We start from the raw sequence: 14,773 nt of genomic DNA, 5'->3' as shown, positions 1-14,773 counted from the left end.
AGTTAAACTCCTGTGGCTGTAATGGTTCTGTGCAGTATTTTAAGCATAATTATTTTGGGATTATTTTGGAGTCTAGTTCCCAGATGTATATATGGTTATGTGCACAGCAAGATACACCATATGCTTCCATAAAAAAAAATAACCTAGGTTGTGCTGGTTTACAAAATGCTGCGATATTATTACAATGTGACTACCTCTGACTATGATAGGCATATTTTATTAGTTAATTGTTTAACTTAAGGTAAAATGTAAAGTATCACTAAATAAGCATCTTATTACTGGTACGTTTTGAAAGTAGCAAAAGCTAAGATGACAAGTTACTGAATCTGATAACTTCCTGAACTGGAATTAAATCCATGTTCTCAACTATCATGTAAAAAATGTACAAACATTGTCAATGGTTTCAACATCAGTGAGAAATGTCTAGAATGCTGCACAAATGTAATCATGTAGGTTGCTAACATTATACTGATCAGGTTCTTCTAGACAAGTGCCTAATCATGAGAGTAAATTTATTCTATTCCATAGTTTTTGCCTGTTTTGTGGAATGAAATCTGCTGCTGCTGTAAAAAAACTCCACACCTCTGCCTGAGTGTAACATGCTGCTCTTGAAACACCCTTCAGAATTACTGCCACGATCTGGTGGTCAGAGGAGGAAATCAAGGATGAATATCAATCCAGTCCATTTCAAATTGGAAGTGGTATAGATGCTATACTAGCATCTATACCACTTGCTTCAAAAGACATTAATTCTGGTGACCATCTTGTATGCAACAACCTTCAAACACAGCAATAAAAAGAAACAATGCATTGAGACTGAAGAAACGTACTGGCTACCTTGTTGGCCTACTTCAACTTACAAAATGACACAGGAAGATTACTTGGAGACAAATACATATTTCAGAGTTAAATTCGAACACCTCAAGGTAAAGGAATGGCATCTAGCAGAGATGCAAATTGCTATCAAGAAATAAGAGATAAGAAGCTACTGTCAGTCAGCTAAGCAAGAAGTAAACAGTCTAGTAACGTTTCAATAACTTCAGTCAATTCAATTTTTATGCAGAATCATACTGGTAATAGTCATACCATGTCAAGTAGCAATACATGTAGTTCCCATACAGTCTCATTGGTATTTGGTATGCCTTCACTAATGCATACCAAATACCAATAAAGACTGCACATCATTAGACCACAGCATGTGCTCAATAAATGAGATTCAGTCATGGAGAGAAGCCATAAGCCAAATGTCTGTTAACGTACTAATTTTAGGTCATCTGATCATCAGATAATATCTGATGATATTAACACTACATGCCAACACAATTTCCCACATCACCTCTTGAGAAATTTGGAAACAATTCTGCAAATTGTCTGAAAATATATTATGCTCCTCTTAAGCAGCACATCCCAAATATATTCAACTAACAGCACAGGTTACTAACAATCCACCCACTCAAAAATACCAAACAGGGTAGTATAAAGCACCCTACTTGGTATTTTGAATAGGTGGATTAAACAATCTCTAGTATCATTATTGCAAAGAGGCATATACACCAAGAACTAAATACACTGTCCACATTTCAGTACAATACTAATCTGCATACTCAGCAATAATGCATTTCCAAAGAATGAATGTCTTATTTCAAGGGCAAATCACCTCTTCACAATAAACTATTCACATACCTTCTATTATTACTGCTTAGCATATGAAGAAATCCATACAAATTTCACTCTGATGTCAGTAATGAGTACAGAAGTTTTCATTCTTCTATTCTTAATAAAACTTTAGGTGCATTTTTTACATCACCAGTCCACAAAACTATCTGCATATCAAGACATGTGCAACCATGTACCATACCTAGTGCATTATATTTTATACTCATGCCTGTAGTACAGTGCATTATGTCACATAGTAGCAAATCATGACAGTATACTTCCTGTTAATGAAAATTCTAATTAAAACACTATTAGAATGAATTGGAATTTATTGATTAGAGAAATTGTACAAGTTTTCTCAGATTCAGAATATAAATGGGGTTATAAAAAACTTAAATGCTTTCTTATAAAAGCTATTTCCCTAATAAACAGTATAATGTAGAAGATTCTCAATGATACAATCCAATGCATAATTTACACAGATATTTAGTAGAACATAAGCATAATTATGAATAAAAAAAAAAGTGCTATTACGCTCATAAAGGAAGTCTAAAATTTTGCATTCAACACAATGTCAAATGTAAAATGCTTGGTTTTAAGTTTTCACTGTAATTATTGTTAATTGATCCAAATCAACCACAAATTACATGACAGCAAATAGTGGGAGAGCTTAAGATCAATATTAACACATTTCACAGGAATATTACAACAAAAATGATTAAAGAGAAAATTATATGAAAGGCACACTACCTGTCCTTTCCTTCAAAGGTCCTAGTCAGTAAAAGAAAACATAGGGAAGCAAATGGTTACAGAAGGTAGATTTAAACAAAACTTTATTAGGGTTATTATATTATGCAGTTATAGTTTAATAAGTTTTAATGAATATTAAAAGTTTTGCTGAAATATATATCCACAATAAATGAAAAATTTATCTGAATACACAATTTAATTAAAATAACTCAATATAATTCATTATGCTTAACTGGTAGTTTTATTACTATCACAATGAAAATTTAATATTATGATATTAGGGGAAGAAAGACTACTGTAATTTACATTAGTACCCATTTCTGTCCAACTCCAGAACATTACATGCAATATGCAGAGAATGATTCTGAGAAAAATGAGAAGACATCTAATCATTGGGAAATTATTTTTCACATTCTCTAAATTATATTTTATGAACACACTTCAAATATAAACACTACCAACTTATTTTTATAATTTAGTTACAGCTATGTGGAGTATTTGTTACTGCATTACCCTGTTTAGCTCCATGATAATACTTTAAACAAGTATCTTGATGTACATACTGCATTACATTTCAGAAGCTTTTTTACTTTTTTTTTTACCTTAAATTGAATTTTTCTATTTGTTTTGATTAAAAGGAAAAGTAAATCAATTAATTAATAATAATCTTTAACCTTCATTAACTATTAAACTCCAACCCACCTGAGAAGTGGCAACTGAGATTTAAACATTGATAAGTGCAAGTTACTGCATATGAGAAGTAATTCCACAATAACACAGTTATTGAATGGTACCATATTCAAGGTGGTGGAGAATGAAAGATCTAAAGTTAATTGTACAGTTTGACATGAGGTTTTCTGAGCAGTACACAAAAAGGTTGCTGGTACAGCTCATTGGGTTTTGTCAATGATATAAAGGAATTTTGGCAGCAAGGATAAGGAGGTGATTACCCCATTGTATAAGGTTAGGCACAATCTTGAGTACTACATACAGGTCTGGAAGCCTTGGTTCAGGAGGGATGTGGATCTGTTGGAATGGGTGCAGAGAAGAGCAAGAAGATTAGTGATTGGAACAAAGTGTACTGTTAAAAAAAAAAAAAAACTCAGTTCTGCAAATTGCAGCATCTTTTAAATTAGACACTTGCAGGGAGATCTGAGTGAAGTGTTAAGGATGTGAATGGATGGAGTTAGCCAAATGTCAACAACATCCTTACACTTGCTTAGACAACATACATAAGAGGACATAAATTTAAATTGAAGGATGGGTGCAGGACAGATGAGTAGAATTTGCTTGCAGTCAGTTGGTACAAAATTCCATCTGGTGTTGTAGAAGTGGGTAGTTTGGATAAAAATTTAAAGGAAGAACTAGACATTATTAGAAGAACTAGGCATATTCAATTACATTCTGGTGATGTGGGTTTTTTTTTTTTTTGCTAATGCTGTGTAAGCTTGCTTTCTTGCTTTATTTATCACTATTAAAAAATTTAATATAAATAAAAACATCTACCACCCATTCTAATAATTTGTATAATTATTCTTAAATTTATTTAATACTTGCTTCCCAACCAGACAGAAGTTTGTTCCAACAATCACTCACTGACTGAAAGTTTTTATACATTTCAACATATTTTTTAATTTGTGTTCCCATCATAATTTGTCTCACCATAAGAAATTACCCTAAGATGGAGAGAGAAAAAAAAAGGAAAGGCATCTCCATATGGAACTATATTAACTGGGGCAGCATTACTTCATCATACAAATCCAACTTCCATGGCGTATATAACTGGTATGTTTTTTTTTTTTTTTTTAAACATCGCCAACAAATAAAAAAAAAAAAGACCAATTTCATTCTGATTAATAGAAAGTGATGTTCCAAGGCTGCCAGTCAAATGGCTTTGGAACATTGCTTTCTCTTAATCAGAATGAAACTGTAATGCAAAACAAAACATTATAGAGCACCTAACATGACACGCACACAGTTTGAGAGTATATTCAATCTGCAAGTGGTTGCTGATATGGCTCTCCCTCCACCTTTAACTAATGCTGGAGTTCAAAGTTTTGTGGTCTTTCATCCAAACCTTGTATATTAATTGCCATTTCCCACTGACTGTAAATCCTATACTTTGTTTGATAGCAGCAGATTCCAATTTCCAGTTTGACAAACCTTGTTCTTCAAACATATAAAATTTCAAATATCCACACACTATCTCCTTATAAGTTTGATGGGTAGGTAATTCTACAGTGAATAGGGGGGGGGTTAACTTTAATTCTAAATCAAAGTCCTGTTTTTCTTGCAAAATAAAAATTTAAAAAAAAAAAAAGTCTACTGCTTCTATACTCACTCTTTCTATGCAAAACATATCTTAACTAGAATAATTACCTTAACTTCTAAAAATTTCTTCACATAGCATATTGTAATTAATGCTCCCTCTGCATAAACAGACTTTTCCCTTTGAATTACTTTTCTTCTAAACAGATACTAACTCTAGATATCTGAAATCTGCCTTACAACAAAGTATTACTGCCACTTTGCTGTCCATAGCACTTCTCTTGAACACTCCTCGACCATCTAATAGGATGCACTCACATTAATCATCCTCTTACAAACTCACCCCATTCTATTACAATTCAGTTTATACTGCATGCCTTGCCTATATATAGACATGGATGTGGTCCTTAAGGTTGTCACGGACATTCTCTCAGATATGCCAGACAAGTTGTACTTGCTACCTGGGAGTCTAAAACACTGATGGAACTGATATTCGGGTGGCATTCAAGTCAGGTGGACCCAATTTCAGCAAATTCTGGACAGTCTGTGACAGCCAAATCCTCTGCTTGCACCTTCATGATGGTGGGACTGTTAGTAATCCTGAGTATAACCCCCATGCACAAACACACTATGGGTGACCACCAAGGTGTGAACCAAAACAAGCAGGGATTGAGGTGTGGCACCCACACCACATGGAGGAATTCCACCCCTCTGTGTTACCAGGCAATACTAGGGGGTAGATGACTCTCAACCAGTGCAATACCACCACTTTGCTTATTGGAGGCTTGAAGAGGTGGAACCCATTTTAGTCTCTAGAACTAAGTTCTGGTCAACCCTTCCCCATCTCTTCCATCATGCATTATGACTGATGACTTTTGAGATTATGACGAACATGAAGGCGAGATCCAATCTTCCTTACATTGAGGGTACAGCTCTAAAACAGTGTTCTGATCTCGACGATGTCCATTTCCACTTGCAGTCTGCCAAACCCCATGTACGTTTTCTGATAGAATCTCAGTTACCAGTTCATTCAACTACTGCTCATCTCAGTTGTCCAAATTATTTGCTGTATGATTCCTTTTGCCTCAAAGGTGTTACTGTGCATATGTCCATTCCGATATTCCCTGTCAGAGACTTAGTAATTTGGAATCTCCTCTTTTCGATCTTCTGGCTTAAAATCTCTCTACTTCATTGTGTCAAATTCATCTGTTGTCTCTACTGTTCTCCCAACTCCACTAATCACTTGGAGCTCTGACTTCCTCTCTTTGCAACTCTACTTTCTCTGGTTCAACTTTCCTAACAGTGAGGTAATTTTCCTTGGTGATTTTAATGTTCACAACTCCAGCTGGCTTCCGTTTTCTAGTCACACTGACCAAGCTGGTTGAGATGCTGAGGCTTTTGCAATTACTAATGACCTTGCACAGATTGTCCATTAATCTACAAGAATATCAGACAATCTTAACAATACAGCCAACACGCTTGATCTTTTTCTCACAAACAACCTTTCTAAGTACACTGTCGAAGTGAGTGGTCTTTTAGGCACCTCAGATCACAACTTTGTGATTGTATCTTCTCCAATTGAGCCTTTATCTCATGGCTATTCCCAAACTCATTGTTTGGCATTACAAGAATGCAAAATGGGATGACCTGCAACATTTCTTCTCTTCTTTCCCTTGGTCGGATTACTGTTTCAAACTTCTGATGTCAAGGTTTGCTCAGATCGTGTAAGTTAAATTATTCTTGTAGAAATGGAATCTTTTATCCCACACTCCACTTTAAAATCTTGTCCTTTATCGAAACTCTGGTTTTCCAATAAATGTGCTAAGGCTGTTCAAGAGAATTACGTTGCATATCGTAATTGGCTTGTTTTCAATTCTTCAGTTTCATTTTCTGCCTACATCCAAGCTCACAATTGTGAATCAGTTATTAATCAGTCCAAACTAGATTTTGAACAGGCTGAGTAGAAAACTTACTTCTTGCCCTAATGGTAGCCGAGCATTCTGGTCTCTTGCCAAAGCTATATGCCACAACTTCTGCCCATCTCTGCTCCCACCTCTGTCAAAACCAGATGGTTCTGTTGTCACTTCAGTCAACGATAAAGCTGACCTGCTAGCATCCCATTTTTCTTCCAACTCATGTATTAATGATCTTGGTAAAACACCTCCCACCATTCCCAACACACTCCATTCGATGCCTCCTGTGGTCTTCCATCAAAAGGATGTCAGAAGGATTTTGAAGAGTCTTGTTGCTAAAAAATATCCAGGTCCTGATGGTATTTCTCCACTTGTTCTCAAAACCTGTGCTCCTGAATTTACTCCTGTTCTTTGCTGCCTTTTTTCACTTTCTTATTCCAAAGGTGTTTTTCATTCTGCTTAGAAATTTGCTCATATCCAGCCAGTTCCTAAAAAAGGTGACAAATCCTTCTCTTCCAATTATTGTCCCATTGCAATTACTTCTCTTTCTAAAGTAATGGAGAAATCAATTAACCACTAATTCTTAAACTACCTAGAAACCTTCTGTCTGATCAACAATCACCAGTATGGATTCCATCAGTGTCGATCCACTGGTGATATTCTGGCTTACACTTATTTTTGGACAAATTCAATGGAAATGTTTGGTGAAACAAGCAGTTGCTCTTGACGTCTCAAAGGCTTTCAATCATGTCTGGCATAAAGTTCTTCTAAACAAGCTTCCATCTTATGGTTTGCCAACTGTTTTTTGTAATTGGTTAACCAGTTTTCTCTCTGATCACTCACTGAGGGCAATGGCTCAGTCTTCTAACTTCTCCACTAATGCTTGCATTCCCCAAGGCTCAGTTCTTTCCCCCACTCTTTTCCTCTTGTATATTAATGACCTTCTTCCATTGACTGGAAATCCTATCCATAGTTTTTCCAATGATAGCACATGGCATTCCACTTTCCATTTTGAGAAACCTTTCCCTGCCCAATCAGCTTCAACTTCTCAAATATGCTCTACCAATTCTTTAAATGCTGAACTGCAGATCATTCTCCAGCGGGGCAAAGACAACTTAGTTGATTTCAATCCTTCAAAAACTCAGTCTTGTCTTATATCTCACAAAATGGATTCTCTGCTCCTATGCTTATCTTTGGTGACACTCCGATTTCTAGGAAAAATGATTTCTCTTTAGGGGATTACCCTGACTTCTAATCTCTCTTGGCACAAGCACATTACAAATATTGCTTCCTCTGCATCTAAAAATAAAACTTGGTTTTCTATTTCGCTCTCAGCGTTAATTTTCTTCCAAACAGCTGTTCACTCTATATAAATTGCAAATCCACCCTACCATGGAATACTGTTTCCACATCTGGGGCAGTCTCTCAGGCTTCTAGATTCCATTCAGAAGAGGGCAGTTAGGTTTATTAATGACTCATCTCTAACAGTGTCTCTCCACTTGCTGTCTCATAGACACTGTTTCTGCTGCATGCCTTTTCTACAGATACTTCCACGGGCACTGTTCTCCTAAATTGGCTTCTATAATTTCCACTCTTTCAAAACAGTCCAAACACGTGCCGCCACCAGCCATTTACTGTCCAACTTCAAACTGATAGAACCAACTTTTCATTTTCCTTGTTTATTCATTCAACTACTGTTTCTGGAACAACCTTCCTTCATACATATTTCCTGAAAATTACAGTCTACATAAGTTCAAGTCTAATATCAACAAATATCTTCTTTCATCTTCTTCACCCTCCAAACCAAGCACAGTACTAAAGGTTCTAATACCTTTCGTGTTTGGGGTTTTCATTAAAAAAATAAATAAAAAACTTGCAATACGATAAAATGAATGGGATAAGTTCTATCAAGCAGATATGACATGCAGAATTTATCAAAATTCTGCATCATGTCATGGCACATTATAACACTGCAATAAATGAGAAAATAAAGCTTTTGTATTCAATTTATTGAATGTAAAGCTTTGTTTTCACAAATGACAATACTGATTCAATAAATTGAATCAGTATTGTCATTTTCCAAGAATGTCACAGAGCCAGGGGGAGTGTGCTGTCAATTTGTTAAAAAGAAGCTTGCTTGTGAAGAATTGCAACTAAAGGTATAAAAAAAAGTAAAGGTAAACGGCAACCATTATGAACCCACTGCAGGATGGAAGCCTCAACAAATCATGAGGGAAATGGACCATTATCTGCCATGCTGGTCCAGTGTGGATTGGCAAATTGATCGTATTCAGCAGTCATGGGCTTGAACCCAGGTCTACTCAAAGACCACGTGCTACTGAACTCCTACTCCTGACCACTCGGCTACCAAGGCCAACTAAAGGTATCCACAATTAAAAGCCTTGAACTTTATTGAACTGATTTTTTTTAAAGGAATTCACGAGCCCCTTCCAGTGCACCTCTGCACAGAACTACAGTTTTGTATAAATTAAATCTTAATTGCAAGAATGTTTCATATATAAAACAGCCTGCTAAGAGTTCTGATCTTGCCATCATGAAAATACTGTTGGCACTGGAAAGGTATAGTTATACAGGCATATCAGAGGACAAGAATAAGAACTTCTAAACATACTAACTGCTTAGCACCATAACAGAGGTGGTGTGAGGCTTTCAAATTAGAAAGATGGCCATTAAGTACCATCATTTATTTTTTAATTGTAAAACAAATAAACAAACAAAAAAAATATATATAGTGTTACTACCATCTATACAGTGCAGAATGTTTGTATTTACTATCTCCTGTTAATTCCTTTTAAAGAATTGATAATAAATGCAAGCTGTTTGGGTTAAAAACCTTTCAGTTTGCTCATTTATTATGAAAAATTTACTGGAAGTACCTGCACAGCTTAATAAACACAAATGGCTGTATACAAGGTGAATTTGAAAAGTTTGTAACCTAGGTATGAAGAGTTTGAAGGGTCTGGTAACATGTCACTTTTCAACATAGTCTCCTTTGCAGTCAATACACTTTTGCCACCAAAGATGCAATGCATTGAGTCCAGATGTGAAGAAAGTTATCTTTTGTACCTCCAGGACAGCCAAGAGCCAAATATTTCTTCAAATTAGGGAATAGGAAAAAGTCTGAGGGTGCTAGATCTGATGAATATGGAGGCAGAGAAGAGCTGTTTTTACATTGTTTGGACTACTCCTTTGTCTCTGGCTGAAAGCGATGGACCCATGCCTCAATGATGGTCACAAACCTTGCAAGGAAGTTTGCTGGATCTGACTGAGAACAATGAAAAATGTTTAGTTGACAACTGTTATGCATTTTTGAGCTGTTGTCAAAAACTTTGGGACTCTTCATTCTGACACCTCTTTCATCTGAAAATGTGAACCAGCCAGAAACTGGTACACAGGTTCAGATGAGATGAACAAGATGGTGGCAATGTACCAAACTATTGCTCATCACCAGATCATGCATACTGTCAACTTCTGGAGTGATGGACATTGTAAGTCTTCCACAGCATGGGTCATCTTCCAGGTTCTCCCTCCTTTTTTAAAATCTGATAACCACTTCTTAACCATGGAATAGGAAGGGGGCATCTTCCCCCAATATTGTAATCATATCCTCATGAATTGACTTCAGTCTGTCCCTTTTTTTACCCCAAAAATTCGATGACTGCACTGTGGCTGGTTTTGTCCGTCTTTCCTCATACAACTGTCAACTTTAGGAATTAATTGGTAATTTAAAAAAAGATGTTATTGAAACTACATAAAACTTAATACTATTGGAACTGTTATACATTAAATTTAGAAATTATCACTGTACCGCTACCCTTTAATATTCATGCCATGAACTTTTCAAATACCTAATTTGAGCACAAGCACAGAACAATAAGGAAATATCAGCAAATAATGGAAAGTGTAAGCTGCACAACCTAATATTTATTAAAATGTTAAAAACTATAGAATCCAAACAGCTAAAATGTAGATGAAGTTCTTGCATACAAGAAAAATAATTTATACTGGTCAAAATTAAGCTTAACCAATACTATGAGGTAAAGCTGAAAACATAGGATAGATGGGTGAGCTCAAAACACACACACTTTTGCAGGTTCCTTCAACTTAAATAAGACAAAACATTAATTGTTACCTACATAGCCTGACCTGCTATGGGTTCACCATAATTAAAAATTGTTAAGTAAAGGCATTGTACTTATGCTCTCATTATGCATTACTGAAAAGCTCAGAATGCAATGAACTGCTAGAGTAGGTCTGTATTAAATTTCAACAAAATGTTATATAGATACAGTACATTATTTTGAAAGCTTTCCTGCAAAAGTAATCTCCTTTGAGAATTAAATCATTGGTTAATTTCATTAAATTTCATTAGACATCATTGGTTAATTTCATTAAATTAACAGAATTTTACCTATCAATTCTGTATAGGACTTTGTCATGAAGAAAGGATAGCAATATGAGTGAAATAGGCTGACTCAATAAGTTGGGAACTGAATTAAAAACACAATTTTAGTTTTAATTATAGACAAAGTAATTCTCTACACACTTCAGGAAAATACTCAGAAATCAAATCAAGGAACAAATGTACATAGATAAAAATAATAATAAAAATTACACAGACAATGGGTATCAAGTGCACTACAGTATTATAAGAATTCCATTTTTTTGTAATTTTATTTTTAGCCTGAAGATTTTTTTTCTTGTTGATGAGAAACATAATATATAAATATCAAAAATACAGTGAAATCTCTCTAAAGCAAATGCCACTGGATTAGAAAAAAAGTGTCCACTATACAGAGGCTGATGTAGCTAGTTTCAATAATTCAGAAAAACTGCTGCTGGTTTGCTTACTTTTTTATTATTATTGTATTTGTACAAATTTTTGTTTCAGTTAATTAACTTCTAATAAATAACAGACTTTCAATAAACAATACAACTTTATTAAACACATAATTAGCAAAATATAAATTGCACTGTTTTAAGAGCATTTCATTTTAATTCCATTTTCATCATAGATAATTAGATCTCTTACTAGTTACAGACCATATTCATTGTTTTTCCTCACATAATAATGTAACAGAATATTGGAATCCCCTTTAATGTACTAAAAACACATCCCTTTTTAAAATTTTTCCATGTGGCTCTACCCCTAACAAAAATTTTGCTCCTTAACAAATTAACAATCAATATTATGCATAGGAAATTTTCAACTAATAATTCCAGAAGAGAAAACCTGCACACAAAAACTTTGATAAAACCTTCACATATACAGCTATTTAAACAACTGGCACTTCTCACTCAAAGGCAGAAGTGGCATATGTATCAGCTCAGCAAAATTGTCATTATCCCTCAGTCAGAATGCTCAATACTGCTGTTACTAAAGCACTTATGAAAGTAATGTCAATCATTACAAATTTGTTCTTAAAGAGGCACTATATACTCATGGATGCAGAAAATTCACATTGGCTACAAGTCAAAATTAGCCATGCAGAATGTTAATTTATTTTATTTTTTTTTCGAAAATAATGCATTGCATATGTATTCATCACACTTTTTTTAAATGTAGAATATCAACAAGCTGAATATATATACAGATATGCAACAATATTTCTCCCACCCCTTCAATTCTGGAAACATCTCAGTTTGGCAATTTTATTGCCTTGCTAAGTGATGCACACCAATGGTATTATATCAGACAGTCAAAATATAGCTTGTAAGCATTCTTTACTAGCAACTGTGGCACATTAATTATAATGTGCTAGCGACAAAACTAACATATCACAAGGTCTGTCATTGCAACTTCCCACTCACGATGAAGCATTTTCTTTAAAAACATACCTTATGTAGTCATGTCCAGCAAGTCTCATTCAATTTTCTATCAAATCTTAAAAAAACCTTTGATGCATTGCCATATCATTGGTAACAAAACAAATCTGTTGGAGTTTTTATGCTTTCTAAAACAGATACAACTGTATGATTGTTTCTGAATGTTCTCATAACAATCACCATATACAGCCTTCATGTTGCTGATAAGTGCAATATGGCCCAAGCAGCCCTTGTGCCAGAAATGACTGTCACTATGCACATGGTGGAAAGCAGTCGGGCAAGTAGAATTTAGAGTTTGACCACTGCATTGTCCATCTGCTCCAGGAATAATTCTGGAAGCATCACAAGTCTCATTAGTATTACTGTAATGACCTTGTGACCACTTCAAAATTGCACTGATGTATGTAAACATGCAGAGGTGTCAATTACCCTAGAAACATAACATTCCACAGTTTGAAAATATAAAAATGATACTCATTAAAGTGTACATCCATATTAGAAGGCATCAGTTTTGGGGAGGTCATTTAATGTGTAATTTCTAATACATCAGGCTGTGATCTAAGTCAGTGTCCAAAACCCCTTTTTAGAGATGTGTCCAAGGAAGGTCTCACTGTATTTAAAAAAAAAAAAAAAATTATATTTCATTGTTTTGTGTATGTATATGTGGTGGGGACGGGGAGTCTATTATTCAAGTATTGCAATTACACAATATTCATGTGTGACAAATACATGTTGCATGCGATGCCACTTCATTCTTTTAAGTGTCCAAAGTTCTGCTGCATGTTATGATTTAGAGATATGAAAATATAATAATCCTAGATTAAATGCTTGTTACAATTTCATTTAAAAGTTAATTAGTAAAGCCAGTAATATTAAATCCAATCACAGAATAACAATAATTAGCAAGTAATTAAGTGGTTAATACTATTAATTGCATGCAGTGAACCTACAAATTTGAACTTACCTGCATATATAGCAGTACTATTATGATTAGGATCATACGGACAAACACCTTCTCCAGGTCTCTCATCTGTCTTGATATAATCAGAGTCCTGTATTGAGAACAAGCTTAATTAATCCAGACCACAACTTAACAGAACCAGTGAATATACATACGGAACTTTTGACACATATGCATGAATATACAGCAGTCATTACGTAAAGACAAGCTAATAACACCATTTACAGACTTACCAGTTGCAATGAAATACATATATAATGAAATACTGCCAGTTTTCTTTAATGCGGCACATGTGTTCCTAAAAATCTCTGCGTTATGGTATTTCAGGCATTAAAAACAAGGCTTATGGGAAAAATAGGGATAGGGGCAGAGCTCTCAAAAAAAAAAAGTTCAGTCTGGTAAGAAAAACACTAAAACAAGTAAGAAACCCAATAAAATTGCTAACACAGGTTTAAACATCTTAAATTTCTAACAAATAAATAAATATTACAGTAAATATAGCACTTTATCTTGACAAGGTATGTTTTGCTTGATTGATATTTTTTTTTTTTTTTTTTTGGGATTGTAAAATTTAAAACAGTAAACAAGAAAAGCAATCAATAATGACAAACACAGGATGTAAAATTGCACAAGTGAGAAGTTTACAAGCTTAAAAACTAGGAAGGAATGAAGAGAAGATTCCAAAAATTTGTTTTTTATATGATTGGAGATTTCATGGAAGGGGAAACACATTTCACCATAACTTAAAAACCCACAGAATTCCAGCTATCTCTATTATCACAAATTTAGAAGATAGAGTTTACTACCCATTTATAATTTGATTGCACTAACAGAAAAGTTCAATAAACCAGGAACTTTAAGTTGTCTTTATTGTTTTATGGTAGTGACCTCCAGAAATGTGTTCCTCTGCTCATGCTACCCCACCTCATGAAATTTCTGTTCGAACAGAAAAATATGAGCTCCTGAAAATGTGTCTGCCTACAATATCACCTATTACCTTGTGAAAACAGCGAATGACAACAGTGTCTCCGACCAATACAACTACAGTAAATGCAAAATATAGTTCAGACATTTGACATTTTTTAAGCTTCGTAAACTTGTGTGTATTTCTGCGCAGGTCGCTATGTAGTAGTAGCAGCAGTGGCATTTGATGCAAGAAAGCAAGTGTATGAGCTTATGCAGCATCAGCCAAAAAAATAAAAAAATAAAAAAAAAAACACACCATTCCCTCCAAATGCCTGTCCAGTTCCTCCTTAAATTTATTCAACCTATCAACTTCCACAACAACAGATGGAAGTTTGTTCCAGCAATTAACCACCTGCTGGCTAAAGGCAAATTTCTGCACATCTAATCTACATCTGTCTTTTCTTAATTTGAA

The 14,773-nt window shown here is 34.7% G+C and overlaps 1 protein-coding gene across 10 annotated transcripts in view; it reads right to left on the bottom strand.

Moving 5' to 3' along the window:
* The window catches only part of Sema1a (semaphorin 1a), a 699,485-nt gene that overhangs the window by 297,417 nt on the left and 387,295 nt on the right, over positions 1–14,773 (bottom strand). For 8 of the 10 annotated variants that reach the window (XM_090377935.1, XM_090377936.1, XM_090377934.1 and 5 more), the window contains 2 exons: positions 13,399–13,486; positions 2,407–2,427 (listed from right to left, as the gene is read on the bottom strand). In XM_090377935.1, the coding sequence (XP_090234061.1) occupies positions 2,407–2,427; positions 13,399–13,486 (109 nt within the window). The remainder of the gene's footprint in view (positions 1–2,406; positions 2,428–13,398; positions 13,487–14,773) is intronic. The other 2 variants (XM_090377940.1, XM_090377938.1) reach the window with 1 other exon arrangement.

Source organism: Mastigoproctus giganteus, chromosome 7 (genome assembly GCF_048544385.1).
Source record: "Mastigoproctus giganteus isolate SK-2022 chromosome 7, ASM4854438v1, whole genome shotgun sequence".
In the NCBI taxonomy this organism is placed as follows: Eukaryota; Metazoa; Arthropoda; class Arachnida; order Uropygi; family Thelyphonidae; genus Mastigoproctus; species Mastigoproctus giganteus.
Note: the sequence above shows the minus strand (reverse complement) of the source record. Positions and strands in the feature narration are given on the sequence as shown.